This window comes from Coturnix japonica, chromosome 4 (genome assembly GCF_054131305.1).
Source record: "Coturnix japonica strain WE chromosome 4, WE-NBRP24, whole genome shotgun sequence".
Taxonomy (NCBI): Eukaryota; Metazoa; Chordata; class Aves; order Galliformes; family Phasianidae; genus Coturnix; species Coturnix japonica.
In genome coordinates, this window is record NC_140666.1 from 68625126 (window position 1) to 68646109 (window position 20984).

At 36.0% G+C, this 20984-nt stretch overlaps 1 protein-coding gene across 4 annotated transcripts in view; it reads left to right on the forward strand.

Annotated features, from left to right (window-relative positions):
* CORIN (corin, serine peptidase) overlaps nt 1-20984 on the forward strand; it is a 114196-nt gene that overhangs the window by 47379 nt on the left and 45833 nt on the right. For all 4 annotated transcript variants that reach the window (XR_014945982.1, XM_015862236.3, XM_015862237.3 and 1 more), the window contains 2 exons: nt 8748-8929; nt 17070-17183. Coding sequence is in view for 3 of the 4 variants with exons in the window: in XM_015862236.3 (XP_015717722.2) it covers nt 8748-8929; nt 17070-17183 (296 nt within the window). In the remaining variant the exon portion in view is untranslated. The remainder of the gene's footprint in view (nt 1-8747; nt 8930-17069; nt 17184-20984) is intronic.

Sequence of the window (20984 nt, forward strand, 5' to 3'; positions counted from 1 at the left end):
TCATCTGATGTACTGGCCACGAGAATTTTCCCAGATCGCAAAATAATATGTCGAAGTGTGTGTGCTGGGAGGAGTTAAGGACAGAACAGGTTTTTTAAATTTATCAAGAAGAGAAGTGGTTTTTTTTGTTTTTTGTTTTTTTTTTTTTGAGACATTTTGGGCATGAGAACATCCCTTTGAAAACATATTTCACAATACTGCCCAGGGGTTTTAAGAGAAGGGAAGGAGTCAGAAATCAAGAAGACTTATTATTTTATGAATGCATATTTTACTGATTGATTGCCTCCAGCCCAATTGGTCTAATTATTTTCAGTGTGTATTGTCTATTATAAGCTCTGGTGTCTGGTCTCTAAGCTGAGATGTTAACAGGGGATTGCAGGTCTTTCTTACTTTCTCCTGTGCATGCAATACATTATTTCTGATAAGCAGATACTGATCATTTAATTAACTGAAATATTTATTTGCGGCAAGTCATAGAGTAAACACAGCCTTTCTTTAATTTGAAAATTTATTATATGTGATAGAAAAACACACTTGTTTTTTACAAAATGAGCTTTATTTCATTTAATATAATGTAACGTAAGATGTCAGTAAAACATTACACTTTTGCAGACACTGCAGGAGAATCAACATTGATAGTTTCCTGTCACACTTTTGCATCTGGACTCAAAACCAGAAAGATAATCTCTAGTAGGTGTGGGTACACCATCTTGTGCAGGAGTTAATAAACCAAGCTTGAAACAGTGTTTAAAGAGTTGTCTAAGAATTCATATACTTTTAAGCTCATGCTTAGCCTTTCTTAAAGAATGCCTTATTAACAAATACCCTTAAACTATCTGCAGTGTAAAACTAATGAGAGTTCAGTTTGTGAGATATGTAAAGTATCTGGTATGTTCCCCTTCCCGTGAGCAGCTGCTGCTGCCTTGCTGGAGGCTGCAGTGGTAAAGCATCCCACTACCTGCAGGCTGAGCTGAGCAGGCTAAGTACAGTCATGGGATCATGCAGGTGGGAAGGCACCTCTTCAAACCCCTGCTCAGATCAGAGCTAACTTGAAAGATAGTTTACATTGCTCAGGGCCATTTCCAGAGGTTCCACAACATCTCAGAGACTGTGTTCCAGATTGTTTTATGGTATATTTTAAGTTGATTTTAATTTGGTAGTGCCGCAAAAAGAAACAGTTTTCTATTTCTGTAATTGTTCTTCTCCAGTTCAGCATTGCCCATTCCTTGTTCTGGTAACAGTGTTCAGTTCCATGATAAATAAGATCAGGGAACTGATCTGAATTAAATTGGGAATGAGGGAGAAAAGTGAGGAGAAGGGAGGTCCTGAAACCATTCTGAGGGGAGAGCTTCATTCTTTCCGTGACAGTGTTTGCTCATGCCAGCTTGAGTTGTTTGTAAAGCAACTTCATTGTGAGGAAGCAGTATGATAATTTTTATTTATTATTTATTTATGCTGGTCATAGTAAGATATATAGAGCAGCTGGGCACAGCGTGTAAACTGTGCAAAATAGTGCTACTTTGAATGATGTGGTTAGTGCCTTGTGGGAAGGAGTGCTGTAGGGAAGTCCCATTTCTGAAGTACATTGAATCTGCTTCCCAAACATGACTGAATTGTATTGGGTTCTAGGAACAACCAGTCTAGAATTTTCAGCTGCAGAGGCTGAAGTCTTGTGACCTGTATTCTTGTGCATATTAGAAGCTGCTTCTTCTACTTTTCTTATTTATTTTTTTTTCCAAGAGATGTTTCTACAGAGTAAACTAAATCAGAAATGCATTCAGCACTTGTATGATAAATATCAGACATAGAAGTTTTCAGAAGTTTGATTTATTTAGGAGTGGTTTTGGCAGACGGTACAAGATCATAAAAATAGCTCATAATTGTACAGCTATTGTTAGTAACATTTATTTACACTGATTCCTGGCTAAACTATAGCTCTAATGAATTATTTTACTACATCTCTCTCATTTTTACTGTTGTGTTTTACTTACGTGATGAGATCACCAAGAAATCTCAGAAGTTTTGTCTACATTAAATAATTTTGCTACCTTTTTTTTTATTTTTATTTTTTTTAATGGCAATAATTTCTGTTCTAAACGGTAATGTTTACGTAGCAATTTGATAGGTAAGCAAGAAGACAATCATTCTGCTGTATGAGATATAAATCAGGTGGTTTTGATTGGTAGGGTTTTGTCAGCTTAGCTGTAAGTAGTGGTGCTGCTGTATGCAGAAAATAGCTACTGATCGGAGTGGATACTCTGCAGCACTTAGTTTCTGTTTGTTTCTGGGTCCAGATAGAAGTGGCTCTGTTTTGGTCAAGGTAGTACATTGTGGAATGTGTATGTGTCCATCCAGGTGATAATCAGCTGAGTTTAGTTACATTGTTAAAAACAAAAAATGTTGCTAGGCTTGAAGGAGATGCTGTTAAGTTCAGTATCAGCTGATGAAGAAGACAGAAAATTCAACAGCAGCTGCTGTGACCTCTATTCATTTCTGGGTGAGTGGGAGGAGTCTTGCCAGTCTAAAACTGTATTTGGATTTGTTCCCATTCCTACTTTCACTTAAATCACAAATTCCTATTTCCTTCTTCTGTCCAAATAGTGTTCAAGTTCTGTGTGAGGTCTTTGTTATGTATAATACACTTGGATATAAGTGATCTGTTCTAGGACTTTTACAATTGTAACTCTTTAGTTGTCTCTTTTCTCTTGCCACCAGATATGACATCTGTTAAGGAATGGTTCATTTCTTGTTTTAGTTAGACCTGTTATTTTTAGAAGAAGAAGAAAAAAAAAACTAAAACTTCTATATGGACCTATAGAAGAGATTCTAATCCAATTTTTTCATCTTATTTGGTTCTTAGACTTTCAAGTTCTTGTAGTCTATAAACAGACTTCATACTTTTCCATGCTGCAGGCAGTCAGTTCAGTATCTCCATCTTCTCTTTCACTCTCATTGTGTAAAACAGGCTTTTTCAGTCTCTTGGAAAGGGCAATCCTCATGTGAATCATCTGTAAGAATCACCATAATGACAGCAGATATAATATTCATGAATGTACAAATGAGAATTGGCTTTCTGCACTGGCTATAAATCTTTACATTCAGTCCCTGTGAGGCAGATGAGTGTGAACCTCCCCAGACAATTCAGCTTCAGTCTCTTGTAAACAGTTTGAGCCCTTCTTCAGACACTAACCTTAAGGGAACTGAACTGCTGCTGTCTTTGCCAGGACCAACTCTGATCCCATTTCCCCAAGGGTGCTTAAGGTGCTAGCTGTTTCTCAGACTGTGGGTCCTGTAAAGTACTTTTGAGGTTAATTGTGCACCTTTTTTCTCATATACTGTAAACGACTTCAGGAAAACTGCACATTTGACCTGAAAGCAAAGTGGGAAGCCAGAAATGTATATGCAGTTAGCTCTGCATTTAGTACTAAAGCGTTGTATGGAGCTTAAGACTCCTACCCGAAGTGTTTCCATACGGATATAATAATTTTATCAAATGAAATAATTACAGAAATATAAAGTGATCATGCTTTTTCCAGATTTTACTAATATATAAAGATGCAAATATCAGATCAAAATCCATCTCTGGAGGTAAAATAGAGAAGAAGACAGAATCTTTAGAAATAACTTGCAAGATAAAGATGAAAACAACAAAAAAACACACTGCTTTACCACAACTTGTTTTCATGATTATGTGCAACTGAGACCTTAACTGCCCGTTTGTTTACAGATGCACGAATCAAAACATAGTTTTGAGATTTTTAATAGCCTGCATCATATAGCTCTGCTCAGTAGCTCTGAAAATGCTTCTCTGCACATTGGAGTACAAGGAGAGAGAAGTGAGAAAGAATTCACAAGAGATGTTACTCTAAATGAGAATAAAGCGGGGCGTGGGTGTTTGTTCTACTGAAGAAATTTTCTTCTGTGACATTTATATTTTGTGGACATCTTTATTGCTAGATAATTCCCCAAAGTATTAATGAAGATTAGAACTAACAATGGCTGGTGTGACTTCATGAAAGAGTAGAAACATATAGGATAATCTCAGTTTCTTTCTTTCTGTAGTTTCAGGATGTTTCTTGGATATTTTTATTTGTTCCCCTCTGCCCCAGCGTTAACTCACAAATGTATTACCAGATGAAGGATCTTTCTGCCTCAGACCTTACATGCTCAGACCTGAGCATGCCTGTGAATGACACTGTAAATTATTCCACAGTGCTCTATAGTGAGGCTGTTGTATGATTACTATTTTTCTGGTAACTGTGCCAGCTTAAACTTCTTCAATACATTTGGCTGAGTAAGTAATCCAGCAAAATACTGTCCACTTTTAACATGGCTCAATACCTGAATACACTGTGTAACTGTAACAACAGTGATCCTGGAGCAACTGAATGGACAGTGGTGGAGAAAGAAGAGTAATGAAGAGATGCTTAAGCCGTCACGGTAGCTATAAGAAATACTCATGCGTAAGACTTGAGTCAGATTGTCTACAAAACTGCAAATGTGACCTTTAGCCAGAGCAGTTCTCTCAGTCTTGTCTGTAAAGTTTCAGTAATGAATTTCCCAACTTAATCTAGCTTATTGTACGCCCTACAAACAGATGTGATTGCAAAACTCAAGGCAGTGCAGAAAAAGATGTTTAGGAACAAGGTCTACGTACGCCGCTGCTGCTTCCAGAGAAGACATATCACAGACATTGACCGCAGTGGCTGTTGAGTTTAATAGCCAGACCATTGAGCTACTCAAACAATTGCTCCTTGAGAAACTCTGTTGTATTTTGCAGCGGGAGTAAAATAGTTGCCTGGAGGACTTCTCCTCTCCTTACTCCTTCTTGTAATATATTTTTTTGATGATTTCTAGCGCTCAAAACAGCCACTTAAGCAACGTAATTCTGCTGATGAGCCCCATGCATAGTAATGTGATTGCAAAGATGAGAAGTTGGTTTTATGGAAGGAATAATTTCTGAATTCATGTGAAAATGTAAAATGTTTTTCAGTGAGTGATAATAACTAGGTCAGTGCAGTATTATAATCAGTTTGAATTCCAGTTGAAGTGAACTTCAAATAGTTGGCATTAAGAGCATATCAAATAACCTGCTCTCAGGCAGTACGAAGCCTCTCTGGATGCTTAAAATCAGTTGATAGTGTTAGAGTATACTATATTCTATATATCTACTTGATTTAAAACTGTTTTGATGAATAGCTTATGGGTTATGCAAATTAAAAAAACAAAGCAAACAATAAACCCCCCACAGACTACTTCTTTTTGTTTTGATACTGTAAATATTTTAATATTGACACTTAATGTTGTTGACATAACTGAGGTGTGAATTTCTAGGTGTGGAGAAAACCACCCATAGATTTAGATGTATCTCACATATCTGTTCTTTTATCAAACTTTACCTTCAGCAAGAATCATTTCCATGAATATCCTTAAAAGCAAAATTGCACTCAAGTATGTTACAGCCTCCTTCCGTGCCTGCTTCTGGTGCCAAATGAATTATGATAATATTACCATAGACCTGTCAGTTTGTTTTTAAAATGATCTGTCTCTGACTGGCAGTAAATAAAGACTAATCGCGATGAAGATTTTTAATCACCTTTTCATCCTTGACTGGATTATGCAAAATGTCCATACTAAACTTGATCGTTATCCAGAAAATATTTAATTTATGGAGCAGATTAGATTGAATATTGAAACCAGGCCAAATATTGCAGTAATAGCTGGGTAATCCTTTATTTTCTGGTTTGTCAGAACTTCTCTTGAGACTATAAATTCTGCTTAGCTTATTTAATCGCTACTCAGTCATCTTTTAGCATTTAGTAATTTCTATATTATTGTGCTGTGTAGAATGTACAGAAGGACCTTTGGAAATAATGAACCTGAAAGGAGGTTGCGTCAAGGTGGGAGTTGGCTGCTTCTTCTGCATAACAAGAGATATGACTGGATGGAATGGCCTCAAGTTGTGCCAGGGGAGGTTCAGGTTGGATATTAGGAAAAATTTGGTTCCAAAAGAATGGTCAGGCACTTGAAAGGGCTGCCCAGAGAGGTGGTGAAATATTTAGATGTGATGATGTGAAATCACTGCTGATGTTCGTGTTCACTGTGACATACTGTTGTAGCATTTTGTGTGTTCTTCAAAGAAAATAAATAAGAAGTTAACTATAAGCATATCAGTCTGAATAAATCAAATGGCTCATGCTGGCAAATAAGGCAAATCAGTAGTTCATTTTAGTGATGTAGTTATTTAGCATCTTATTTTTTACAGGTATTTTTTGGAACTGAAGCACCATCTAGAGCAAGTGATCATCATAGTCTTGTGCGGGTTGGAAGGGACCTTAGAGATCATCAAGTCCAACCCCCCGGGATTCGAGCCTCTGTGTAGCAGAGAGGCACTTCTACCACCTGCACCACAGGGGGGATTTGAACCCAGGGCCTCCAGTGTTGCAGCGCGGCATTCCTACCACTTGTGCCACTGGGGCACACAAGTGATGGCTTTGCTTCTGACATTTTTCTGTGTTAAGGAGCCTCAGTTAAATCACTGGAACTGTTCATGTGATAGAACTCAGTAGAACTTTTAGAAGCAGTGACTTAGTTAAAAATAATTGGTTAAAAATGAAAAGTTTAAGTCAAAAACACTAAAGGAAAGTGATTGGAAATAATTACTTGCCCTGTAAAATCATCTTCATTTAGGGAGTTTCTCAGGCCCAAGCAAGAGTCACTGACATACCACAGTGCTCTTGCTGTGTCCTTTCTTACTCTTCCTATTAAAATAGATTGAGTAAAAAAACAGAAGAGTGTTTTAGAACATCTTTATCTGAAGTGTCATTTCAGGTCAGATAGTAAACCTTCAGTTTGGCAGGACAATGTGCAGAACTACTAAGTGGCAGCTCTTCCTGTCAGCAGGAGGAACCATTTGTTCTTAGTTCTGTAAAAAGCCAGCTACGTGCTTTCTGGTGCTGAATTTTTGTGCCTTTCAACACATCACAATCTGGTAGTGAAAAGAATTATTTTAGAATATAAATATAGAATTATAGAATATATTCTCCCCGGGGAGGTGGTTGAATCGCCATCCCTGGATGTGCTTAAGAACCATTTGGATGTGGTGCTCAGGGATATGATTTAGTGTACGGTTTTTAGAGTTAGGGTACTGGTTAGGCTGCGGTTGGACTTGATGATCTTCAAGGTCTTTTCCAACCTGGGTAATTCTATGATTCTATGAATATATATACTTTTCGGGCAACAAGGTAGCTGCCAACTAGGGAACTGCGAAGAGACATGTTTAGAGATAAAGGCTCTTGTGATATGTCTAATTCATTTCATTCTAGTATTGTGTTAAAGTTTTTAACATTACGTGGAGAATATGTCTGTAACAACATGCATTTTGAACTAGTGGTTCCAACCTAGTGTACGTCATAAATTCAGTAACAACACCAGTTAGATACTGAGCAGAGGAAGGCAAATACATTTAGGTCTGAATATTTATCCAAGAGAATATTTTGCTTTCTTCCAATTTCTACATGTTAGCATGGGTGGTCAGGCATCTCTGGTAGCTTATTTTCATTACAGTCCTAACAGAAACATTACATTAAGTAACAAAACTCTTGGGTACTATGGACTTTTTCAATTCAGTACAAAAGTCAGGTTGTCCATGACCTTTTAAAGACAGCAAAGGCTGACCTTGCAAGAGCACTGGACTGTCTTGGCACCCTTGGATGCAGCCCCCTTTGATCCCACAAACTCATATGAGCTGTATCAGCTGGCTCTGTATGAGAGCTATACTTAAGAATTAACTGTATTTTTATTTCTCTGTTCACATTTTTTCTTTAACTGGGAGCTGATATTTCTCTCCTGAAGCCATTTGGTTTCCTTTCATAGTGTGGTGCCAACAAACATTTGTGGGCAGTGCCTTCCCATGCTTGGTGCTCACTGCTTAAAATAGATACACACTGGGTGGAATAAAATATCATATTATTTAGCCAGAGATATCATTAAGAATATAAGGAGTACACATTAAAATAATGTGCCAATCATGTTTTAAACATTACATATTTTATAAATCCATTATTTGTGTTTTCTGAATGACAGAACACTGATTTTAATGTATGTAAAAAATTGAAATGTATATAATATTATTTAATAAAATACACCCAGCAGTGGTTACTAATGCTTTTAAAAAATAACATTTTATTTGTAATCAGAGTCAGAGTTGCATTTTTCATTGTTCTCTTGGGAATATGTGCCCCAGTTTTAGTTGTGCCTGAGAAAACTTTAATTGCTGTAAATGTGACTGAAATATTTTATGCTCATAATTTGTATGCAATTTCTGCTTTTTGGTTATTGATTCATAAATTATGAATGTAAAGTAGCTTCCAGTCTTTTCCTGGTAAAATTTTTTGGACTATTTTAAGAAATGCAAAGTGCAATGCAGTAAATTTTAGGAAGGAATCAACATATTGAGTGATTCAATATACAGTGATAGGGCATTTGCTATAGGCAATGTCAGCTTCAGCATGAACAGTGCTGAATTTAGAAATTGCTCTGGCTTAATAGGGCCTTAAATGTAACCTAAAAGCCAAAGCTGATACCACATACAGTGAGGTAGTGAAGATTTAGCAACTTTTTGGTGCAAGTCTTTGGGAAGTGAAATTCTTCAAAAGTATAATTACTTTTATTTTCTTTTAATTAAAGGTGCGTCTATTTATTAGGGTAATAATCTTTTTTGTCTTTGTTCTCTGTCTCTTCTCTAGTCGAGTCCTCTTGCCGTGCAGGACATTTTGTGAGGAAGCAAAAGAAGGGTGTGAACCAGTCCTAGGGATGGTAAATGCTTCTTGGCCAGAATTCCTCAAGTGCTCTCAGTTCCACAACCAAACTGAAAATGACACAACTGCAAGGGTATGCTTCTCGCCACACCAAGAAAAAGGAAAGCAATGTATGTTTCTGTTCCTCAATCTAGCACTGTATTCAAGGATTCCTATTCAGTAACATTTTTTTTTATTCTGTAGGACTATCTCTGGGATGAAATTGTTCTTGATTCTGTTATTATGTTAATTCATTTTACCATGATAAAGCCTGGTTATCGGTATGTTATAGTTTTGCCATACAGCTGCTTGGGCTTATTTGTTTTGCATTAGAAATTCTGAGCTGTTCCAGAGAATAAAGTTAGGAGAAAAATAATAGGCCCTTTAAAAATGTTCTGCTACATATTTCTTTGGTAGAAATAGACCCAACATAACTAAACAACTGAACTTTTAGATCAAACTGGAAGAGGTTGCTGCTTTATGAAAGTTTTAGAATATCTTCTGACTAAAATTTTAGTTGTATGGTTTTTTAATGCTAGAGAAAAACATGTTAGACTGGTGCCTGGTTGATTATCCTTCCATAATCTCTCTGATAGAATTTGGATTTCTCTGATTGAAAACTATATAAATTACAGAAAAGTATATGAGAAACTTGCTGTTTCTCATTAAAGAAAAGATTTAAAGACAGTGCTGAAGTGCCCTATCTGGCAGACTAGAGACCCAGGCTGTGTATTGTCAGCTCTGATGTGCTGTTTTATAAAACAAAAGGCATTTAAAATTAATTTATTCACGGACTTGTGTGCATGGTGTTTTGATACAAATAGCTTTCAAGTAGAATGATAGACTATAGAGAATTTTTTGACATTTTTTCACATAAAATAACATTTCTGATGTGATTGTTGTTTGACTGAAAAAGGTAGGACCCTGGGTTTCTCCCAGGCTGTTTCTGCTACAGAAATAAATCAAAGCTGAAAGTATTTTAAATTTGTATATTTAAAAGCATTTGCTTCTCTGAATGCAGCAGAATCAGGCAGCAGGGTTAACTATTCCAGCTCCTCGGCATCTGGTGCTCAGCTCCAAGCGTTCTTCATCTTCTTCACAGGACTTAGTTTCTGGAAATTCCAGGAGCATGTTGTTAACATATGGCTGCTTATATCTCAACTTTGTGATTTCTTTTGGGGACTAATAACTCCAGACTGCATGCAGGGAAAGCCTTCCCTGCACTCATATCCCTTTCATATGCTTTGTTATGCAAGATGGTATAATTCTCTTGAGTGGCTTTAGTATTTCATTGCATTTATAAAAACAAAAACAAAAAAAGTCTGATTGCTATACCTACTTTCTTTTAGCACAGCATAATCCAATCCAAAACAATTTCTTTCTGATGTATTTTTTATTTCTGAGTATGACTAAATACTGTTCATCCTCTGCATTTTTAAAAAGCTATCCTTCTTCAAAAAAAACCCTTGAACCTCACATGATTTTTCAGGCTCCATTCCAGTATGACAGATTTCCTAGTTAGAATCTAGAACATTTATCCTGTGGACAAGTAACAGCTTTCCTGATAAATATTCATTTACTAGTGTTGGGATTACCTAGTAGATATACACACTTGTTAATCTGTCACTACTGATCTTAATCTATTTTTTTCTTCCGGAGGCACTGTAAATTGAGTGTGCTTTGCCAGTGTGAAGGAACTTGTAGCATACATACCCGATGTGTCCACAGACATACTGAATATACTGGAAAATTTGATCTGTGTGCATTTATACTAAAATCATCTGAGTGTTTTAAAATGAATAAGACATAAAAAGCTGTGTTACTGTTGACAGGGTTGCAGCAGGTCAGATGGCAAGATAAGATACAGTGAAAATTAAATCGAGCTCTTTGGATTTCAGATAGACATTAATTGATATTTAAGATAGATAGTAGAACTGGTTTTGTAGTTCAAATATGTAGTGATTGAGTAAAGAGCAAGCATCATCAGGCATTCATTCTACAAATCCAGTAATGCATCCTTGAGGGCAAAAAAATCTCAGAGACATTCCTAGGGCCTGCTATGCATATCCCTATTCACAGAGATATTTAATCTCTGTTTTCCCTTCTTTCAACTGTCACTGTGTTTTTCTGTTATTTTATATGATTTGACCAGCCAACACAGCTGGTGGTGTTAAAATTGCAGAGAGAAAAGCGGAGTGGCTTGAATGAGAAGTAAAGGAACACAATGATCTTGCAGTAATATGCAGCTCTCAGGAAAGCCCTGAAATTGTGTTCTAATGAATTTAGATGGCAAAATTCTTTCAGAAACACAGAGAGTATGAATTTTCCATTCTTTATACAGTGAAATTTTGTAAGCAACAGTACAGAACTGTTAGGCAATGTTCATTCTGCATTACACTGAAGAGATATTAAGAATTTTTTTGTTGTTGTTCTGTTAAAAAGTGATGCCCAAGAGACCCAAACTGTACTTCATAGCTATGAGATTTTTAATAGATAATGCTATTGAAGCCATATAAAAGACATAATGTGTTAAAATTTAACTGCAGAATGTAAATGTCACTGCATTATGTTATGTATTATTTGCATTGCAGTTCTGAAGGATACAAATAAAAATGTATAATAAAAGAAGACAAGGCTGCCCTTCTTAAAAAAAACCAAACCATAAATAGCTACAGGTTGTGGCAAAGAGTAATTTTTTGCATAAAATTTTTTTAAGAACAAATTTAGTTTTGTTTTACAAGGTTTTGTCTCTTCACAGATTTTCTTTCCAATGTTTCAAGTAGATATTTTCTTAATATAATTTTTATTGCAGTTTCTACCATAATCACAATTTCTTTCTTTTTGGAGTGAATGCCATGGACTTTAATTGTAAACCCACATTTAGTGGAAACAGTGAATATTTTTTCTTTATGATAGTTTCTTATATTATATTGCTTTCTTGCCTTTTCTGGTTAGTTTTTTTGTGTGTGTTCTGAACAATGTGAAAAAGTGCCTTTATATGCTGTAATTTTGTAGGTACTCTAATAATTCCTACGTACTCCAAATGCATATCTCTTCCTGCCAGCAGTTAAAGTTTGTATTTGTATAAGGAAAGGAATAAATAGTACTGAAAAGGAACGATTGAAAAAAACTATGAACTCAATAAAATTATAAGCAACCCATGAAATTATAAATAACATTCAGAAACTTTTTTTTTTTTTTTTTAGGACAGTTTTTTGTGATCTTTTACATGGTGGTTGTTGCAGTAGTTTTTCAGTTGGATTAAGTCTTTTAATTAAGTTTTTCTGATTGCTGATAGCCGAAATAATCTCCCTCCTTGGCAAAAATACATGAGTTAATTATTGTACATGTCAATGAATGCCTTGCAGTGTTCAAGGGCACGAAAGGGCTAAATGCATGAATAATTGGAGTAAGCTCTTTCAGCCATTTGAAGATGACACCTCAGGAGCTGTTAGCTTGTTTTAATTTGGATAAGAAGCATTTAATTGGAACACCACACTGAGAATGCTAACAGTAGTTATTTACTGTTCATGCCTATCATTTTAAGGTGCTGTAAAATACAAATAGTTAATAGATTTATTGAAACCGCTATAGACCACCAGAATTTTTTCCCCTGCTATGTTAATAGCATTGCCTTGGCTCAGACTTACCTTTGAATTTCACAGTAAATCAGCTGGATAGTTCAAACCTTCTTCTAGTGGCTCTCTTACTTTACTTTTTCCTACATAACACAAGCTGTTGTAATGCACAAAATGCAGAAAATACCTAAGGGAATGAATACAGTGTATGTAAAGAAGCTTATAATTTTCTTGACCAACTATACTGACCAAATGCAGATTTTACTTGGCCCCGTTTGTTCCAAGCATCAAGAACTAATAAAAGTTCTGACACTTCTTTTTTGGTCCCCCCCCCATGGTGCTTTCCCCCCCCCCCATGGTACCTTGTCTGTCTTTCTGGATATTGGTAGGAATTTACAGAACTTGCTCTGAGGAACAGTTTAGAACATGGACTCTGGCAGAAGAGAATCTAGTCAATATCTGATTGCAACCAGGCCTTTATTTTTCTGCAGTCTGTAGGAGAGTAGTTATACGCATCCAATACAGAATTTCAGAAGAAGCTTTTAAAATCAGGAAGATATTATCTTTCTCTTGTACCACTGCATTGTATACTACTGGGCAAAATGTCTGGCGTACAGCTAGGCAAAAGATGTAATGTGATGGGTCGGGCTCAAGGAGTTATAGGAATGGGATTACATCAGGCTGCTGTTCAGTCATTGGTGGGATTCCTTAGGTCTCCATTTTAGGGCCAGTTCTCTTCACTGTTTTTATGAATAGCCTGAATACAGAAATTGAATGGACACTATAAGTAAGTTTGCAAGTGAAACAAAACTAGGATGAGCTGTTGATTCCCTCATGAACAGAGAGGTCTTGGAGAGATCTTGGCAAATTGGAGGACTGAGAAATCACCAACCTCATGAATTTTAATCTGGTAAGTGCTAGATTCTACACATAGGTTGGAGCAATACTGTATATATGTGCAGGCAGGAGTAAGAGAGAATGCAGAGCAACCCTGCAGAAAGGCATCTGGGTGTTCTGTTTGACAGCATTTTATATACGAGTCAGCAGCTAAAAAGGCCAGTTGTATCCTGGGATGCATCAGGCCCAGCATTACTAGCCTGTCAAGAGAAGGGATTGTTGCTCTCTGCACTGTTCCAGAGGGTGGTTGGCACTGAAACAGGCTCCCCACTTCACTGTACCAATCTGTCAGAGTTCAAGAAGCATTTGGACAACACTCTCAGATATAGAGTCTGGATTTTGGGGTGATCCTGTGTGGAGCTGGACTCAACTATTCTTGTTGAGTCCCTTCCAATTCTGGGTGTTCTATAGTTCTGTGCACTCACTTAATGCAGTGAAAAAAAGACAGGGATTGTCTGCGTATCTGTAACACTGATACTGATCAGCTGCAAGACAAGAAAGAATGATATAGTTTTTTTGAGAAAGACAATTATTATTTTTTTTTATTATTGTTGTTGTTTTTCATGTGAGAAAGCATTCACAGATGAAGGATATATTTCTCCAAGCACTCATTCTTTGTTTCTGTTGATTTGATATTTTATATCTTCCAAGTTTATTTTTTCTCCTATTATGCCTGCCTTCTTACTCTTTGCCTCTTCAGTTCCAGATTTGACTCTCCCATGTGGCCTTTTTAGGCCGCTTCACTTTGTTGGACGAGAAGGTCTCTTGTATTCTTCCACCACAGAGGGGAAGGAGTTGTCAGCTTTCCTAACTCTGTGATCATGATCCTAGTATCAAAACTCTCTACAGCTGACAGCTACATGATGCACTGTGCCACTGGGTACATAGAATTTACGAAGCAGGTGATGGAAATCCAGAGTCAAGTGAACACAGAGATTTCTCTGTGCCCTACTGTGCTATGGTGACTCTAAGAATGACTATATTGAATCAGATTGAAAGTCTGCCTGGTTTGTTATGCTGTCTTCAAAATCTGCTTTAAGACTACACCTTCAGAGAAGAATAGAATAAGGGAATTACTTTTCCAAAATCTTCCTGCATTTACCATTTGTTTGAAATTCAAGGACTGGTCAGTAATTTTTGGCCCACTGTAAATTTTTTTATTGCTTCACAAATCTACGTGCATTTTAGCATCTGTTGTGTTCTGTTGCAAATTGTTACAACTTATCTCTACATTAAACAAAGAGTACTACTAATTGCTTGTTTTAAGTCAGTTTTGGTTTGATACCTCCTAGTTCTTTGATAGTATTAGACACTCAACATTTTTTCCTCTTCACTTTGAAAAACAAACAAAAACACTGCACTTTTCATGGTCATTTTGATAGACATACAGTACTTAACTACTACTATGCCCTTAAATGCAGGCAAATAATATATTTGTTTCAGTTTGTGCTTTCTGCAGCTTTCCATGGACCTGCCTACATAGTCCTCTATAGCTAGCATTCCAGTAATCTAGCTGAGAGCTACAGCACATAAATGATCTTGGCACCTCATAGACATTTGTAATACTAAGTAGATGGAGGTATAACACTTTTTCTTTTTTCTTTTTTCTTTTTTTTCTTTCACCACTGGTGATTTTTAATCAGGTATTTTGGAAGCTTTTCCAGACTGTAAATCTTCCTTGCAAAGGTCTGAAGCAAACACCTACAAATTGATTTTTTGTTAGCAAGGATTGCTTCCATTTCTGTTCTTCTTATATCACGTCTTCTTCATGAGAGTTGCTTGTTTTGCTGTATATGACAGGGATTCTATCTTTTCTATTAAAATCTGATATTTGGTGATATGATAAAGTTGTTAGCCTTCTGGAAACCTCTTTCTGCACAAGCTTAGTAGAAAGCAGAAGTTAATTTAATTGGAGCCATCATTCACAGTGTGTATGCTCTTCTTGCCCTGATGCACCACACTGGCTGGACCAAGTGTATATGTACTGTATGGTACCAAGTATCCAGTCATGGTCTTCTAGAAGACAGCATGAGGTGAGATGAACTTTTCTTACAGTTCCCTCTGTTTGCTACTGAGAGCTAAAGCTTAGAGAAGAACAGCTATGATTATGATTTCATTCTTCCCCTTGTTTGCCTAAAATGTTCCCAAGGTAAACATGGAGATGTTTGCATTAGGAAGTGTTTTAAGATGCTTCTTAAGAAACTGAGAAGTGGATTGTAATGGAAATCAGAATGGATAGAAGCAAAATAGGGTAGGGAAGTATTAGGAAGGGAGAATGAGAGTGATTCATAAACTCATGGAAACACTTCTTTTCACAATTCAGAAATGAATGTGTGATTCTGACTCTGTATTTTTCCAATCTCTAAGAAAAATGAAATGATATCCTTGCTGTTTGTTACTTTTGTTCTCCTAGGTAATACTGGCACTTTCACACAAAACATTACTATTGCTGTCGCTTTATAAATAAAGAACAGTACTGGTGGTAGAGATCAATAAACAAATCAGGATGGTTCCTCTTGACAGTTCTTTTTCATCCATGTCATGCTTATGCTATTTTCTTCTTTGCACATACAGGAAATTGTATGTAGTTCCAGTTCAGAAGAATATAATGTGTCACAGTCAATTAAAGTAGCATTTTCGACCTTAAATAGTCTTTCTTGTATGATTAATTACAACTTTTTGTTTATGTGATCTTCGTTTTCATAGTGAACTGATATCACTGTCTGTGAGATAAACATTGGTCTGTAGGGAATTAGAGCCCATATTGAGGAAGGCTGTTGTTTCTCCTATAGTGCTTGCTAATCACAGTAATCAGAAGGTACATGGTATAAGGCAGAGAACTGGGGGAACAAAAAAATCAAATTACAATAAAGAAAATGTAATGTTATCATACAGAATGAGATTCTTTATCATTTTTTTTTTTTCAGAGACCATGTGTCTCTTATTTATTTTGAACACCTTCCTGTGAAGTTAGAAGCCTTTAAAATATAGCACATAGGTAGCTTTCACTTCAAGAACCATGTTTCCATTGCACAAATGGTAAATAGCATGTTTTTTGCATAATCATTGTCAAGTGAATAGTTCACATGGAAGGGTAATAGGAAAAAAATTATTCAAGTAAGTTTTTGTTACAACCAAGGATTTGTGTCAGTAGACAAAAGATTGCTGTCTTCTTTGAGGGTGATAAAATAATATTTCAGGCTTAGAAAACCATGTTAAAACTCTGCAAAGGCATCTCTTGTTGGATACCCTAAGCTCTAGGGTTGTGGTTTTGATGGCTTATTTTTATCATTTTTGTTTTTTTCTCTATAGGTATCTCAATTCCCTACATATTCAGTAGCAGTCATGGTTTTCTTCTAGTGTTCTGAGATATAAGAGTATTAGAAGAATCCTTCCCATATAGAAAGTGTCTGTGCCATGACACTGTTAAGTCTTCTTACCTGGTAATGTTTTGCCTGAACAAGTAGACTGGAAAGATCAAGTTGTTGTTAACAGTAATCAGATATTTGATCCAATGCATCTGTTTAATGGAAAGTTATTGTTTATTCCTAAAGTCAGCATTAAAAGAATTGCTCTGTAGAGGTGCTTTTAGAGGTAAAAGTTGATCGAATCTCACTGATAAACTCAGTCTTTTAAATAACAAAATTTAGATGAAAGTGCCAGCTTGAAATCACTTGATTTGTTGCCTAAGCGTATCAATTGAAATATCATTTTTTTCTGAATATCTTTAATTTCTGCTTATTTCATTAGCACATATGTAAAATCTAACATATATTCATTCTTTGCTCATTTCCAGCACTATGTGGAGGAGAGGAGAGTTTCCTGTGTGCCAGTGGAATCTGCATTCCAGGGAAACTGCAGTGCAATGGCTACAATGACTGTGATGACTGGAGTGATGAGGTCCATTGCAGTAAGTTTCTTATGGTCTTCAGAGTTCTGTTGAAGTACCAAATCTACTCAGAGAAACCTAAAAACTAAAGCAGCCTATTGCAGCAGGATAAGAGCTTTGCACAGTATTTGCTTATATTGACATTTGGACTTTCTCAGTTGACACTGAGAAAGCCATTCTTGCTGTAGAATGCTTTAGATCTGTTAAAATTTATGACTGGAAACATGTTTAATTAGCAGTTTAGAACTGCTGCTTCTGAAAGGAGCCATGTGGAAAGCATAAATATTTTGGGGCAATTTATTTAAATGAGTTGGTAGCATGCAGTTCTAGTAGTGAACTGAAAACTGCTAGGTGTGTCTTGCTCCTAGCTCTTTGCATTCATTTTGTAGCAGAAGCAGTACCATCTGTTTAGAAAGTTTTCTTGGCCTCAATACTGAATGTAGTTTATTTAAATAAATCTCAGTATAATGTGAAGTAGAGGAAAAAAAAGAATGTACATGGTTAATACTTAGTTCATTCTCTGTAGCAGTTTATGAAGTACCAGTTTTGTGTGTGTTGACAAGAACATTCTAGGACCACTATCACCTTTAGAAAAGCTGAGCAAATTTACAGTATGAAAACAATGAAAAGAAAATATGAAGAAAGGAAAATGTGGAACATAGGAACATGATGCCACAAAATAGTGCTGTGCATTCAGACCTTGCAAACTATCAGAAATGGGACTGAATTTCTGTGCAATTTAGATATCCCTCAGAGGATTTGTTTTGATTAGTGATGTAAGGAGCCTGGGCATTCCAAGACTACTGAAGCCACCTTTAAGAAAGCTGATGGTATATTTTATCTGCGAGACTTCAAGGAATTAGTGGTGGCTGCAGTTTCTTCTGGGTTTCAATATGAATAAGGCTAAAGCTTGCTTTTTGCTTAATAGCCTACATTTACTTGACTGGAGTTTTATGGATTTTCTACTGTTTCAAAAGTATTTATTTTTGTCAGCGTCAAGCTCTCAAGTTCCACTAGAAATGGGGGGAAAAAATAGTAATGCAAGTGTAAAACATTATATATATTGAAAAATCAAGAGTTATAGAAGTCATGAGTTATTCAAGAATACCTTTAAAAGAAAGCCTATCTGTAAATGACACCAAGTTTATAGGCAGATATATACATTATATTAGATCACCTGGTTGGAGACAAATTTTGTCAAATAATTGTCAGTTACATGGCAGAAAAAGTAGCCTTGATGTTGGGTCGTTCATTCAAGATTTGTTTCCAATCAACTCAGGAACTGTTATTTTTTAGCCAGTTCTGTTCCGTGCTCTTTGAGCAGTTTCTCTACCACAGTACAGCCCTGATCGTGTGTTTACTCCCCACCCTTTCCTGAACTGTTTCCGTCTCTGATATATTTCAGAAGGCTGAAGTTTGCTGGTGTAATTGTAATAAAAAACATTAAAATGTTTTAGATTTTAGAAAAGATTTATCTTATAACAAATTTTATAAAAACAATATCTTGAAAAATGAACATGCTTTAAAATCTGAATTGAAATATTCTTGTTTGGGTTTTGATTTAAACATTGTATTTGTTACTTAAGGATACCATCCATTATATTTCCTGATATGAGAATGTGCTGCAAAATAATTCCAGTAAGATTCTGAACTTCACATATTATGTTATAACATGTATAACAGACTGATATAAATGGTTGGCCTGTAACTTGGTTTGAAAGTAAAATTAATCAAATTGTTATTATTTTTTTTTCTTTCGGAAATTAGCTTTGAATTACTTAGTGGGAAGATCTTTTAGTTAAGAAAGGCAGTATTTATTCTCAAAAACCTGATTTCATTCACTTGCAGCCATTTTCACTGATTTTATTATCTCACCTCCAGCAGGTGTACAAGTGGCCAGGCCAGTATCCCTTGTGTTTAATTTATGTTAAATATAAATACGTTAATTTATGTGTTTAAAGTGTGAAACCCCCTAGCTTTTGAGTGATCATGATGCCTTGGTTTCTTCTTGTTCGTCAAAGATGATTGTTCACACATGTGCCACTGCATGCTGTTGAATAGAGTGCTTTATTGAATTAAGGTTTTATTTACTCCTAGAGGTGACAGAATTTGTATGTTGAAATCTATTCCTTTTCTTTAAAATAAACATAACAAATTGTAATATACATGTATTTTTAAAATACATACTAAATACTAAAGCTGTATTTGAATATGTTTAGTGGTCAGAAGGACATATGATCCAATAGTAACTCATGAAGATGAGATATATGTGAACAGAGATGTAAGGGTTGCTGAATGCAAAAAAAACAACAAAAAAACCCCTCGTCTTTAAAATATACTTGACTTTTGTGGAGTATGGAATGCAGATTTGTATTTAAGTTTACGAAAACTGGGCTTGTCCCATCATTACCAAAATTCAATTTGAGCTGATTGTAGATGAAAAGTGCAGACCACTCATTTTATTCTTGTAAAAGTAAGTGTGATTACCAATACCCTGATGGAAATATATGTAAAGAGTGTAAGATTTTCATATTCACTTATTCCAAGTGCAATTTATTTCCTTGAAAGGAAATCTGTTTTCTTATTTTCTTATTTTTTTATTTTTTACCCTGCATGGGCCTGAGTGCTGCCATGTTCTAAATGTTGCTGCTGCAGCTTCAAAGGTTATGAATGTAAACATGACTGGGGGCATGGATGAAAATTAAACAGTGAAATTATCCAGCAAAGCATCACAGAAAAGACAGCTTTGTTTCATTTGTAGAAAGAGGAACAGAAGGACAGAAACTGCCAGAGTTATGAACTGATCAATAAGGATAAATGTTGCCAGAGTACTTCATGCTGTTGCAGATTCAAAACAAGTAGTGTTTAGAATTTTACTCTCAGCTGGTTATTGTTCTGCTTACATGAAACTAGAACTTACATATTTTCCTTTAGTTTTTTGTTTGTTTGTTTGTTTTTTGTTTTTGTTTTTTTAAAGCTAAACTATTGACTAGAACACTCACAGCCTTGCAATAGTATTCTATTTTATGTCCTGCGGCACTGTCTTCTGCATTGTGCTACAAATTCTATTTGGACTTTCTAAGATGATGTGAAACCAGTAGAAAGCATGAATACTTCTGTGGCAGAAGGGCAAGAAATTATGCTTGTTCAAGTTCTAAAGTTCAAGTTGGTAAAACCTTGAGAAACCTAGCAATTAGAGCACTCATTCAGGATGTGGAATACCTGGCATACATTGATGTGGAGGGTTCAAAACCCCACTGCACACCTTCTGGGTGAGTGCTACACCTGTCAGTGTGTAATATACTGAGAAGGACACAGTTCTTTCAAAACCAGATCACTGTGCAATCCTGAATGCAGGAGCCCCATGCCAAGAGGAGATAAATGGTAGCCGGACTATGTTGATTAGTGGTTGAGCATCACAGCTGAGGTGTGAGATGCATGCTATGATACCTGCCCTCTGAGCAATTCTTTTATGCAGTGAAGGAAAGATCTTGTGTACAAACATCCATGTGTCAAGTAAGAAAAGGCACAAAAAAGCTACACAGTGGCATAGCTTCAACGGGTAGGGGAGTTAATCTTCCCAGATATTCTGTATCCTAACATTCACCCTGGAAAATCCAGATGTGAAGGAAAAGCTTACAGGAGGACAGTGAAACTAGCCCACCCACTTTGCAGCTGTGCATAATCAAAAGTTATTACTAGTAGGATCAGACACCACTCTACTTTCTTTTCTCCACTATTTCTCAACTAGATCCCACTTTTTTTTTTTTTTTAATTTTTTTTATTTTTTAAATGAACCTTATATTATTGATGTATTTGGGA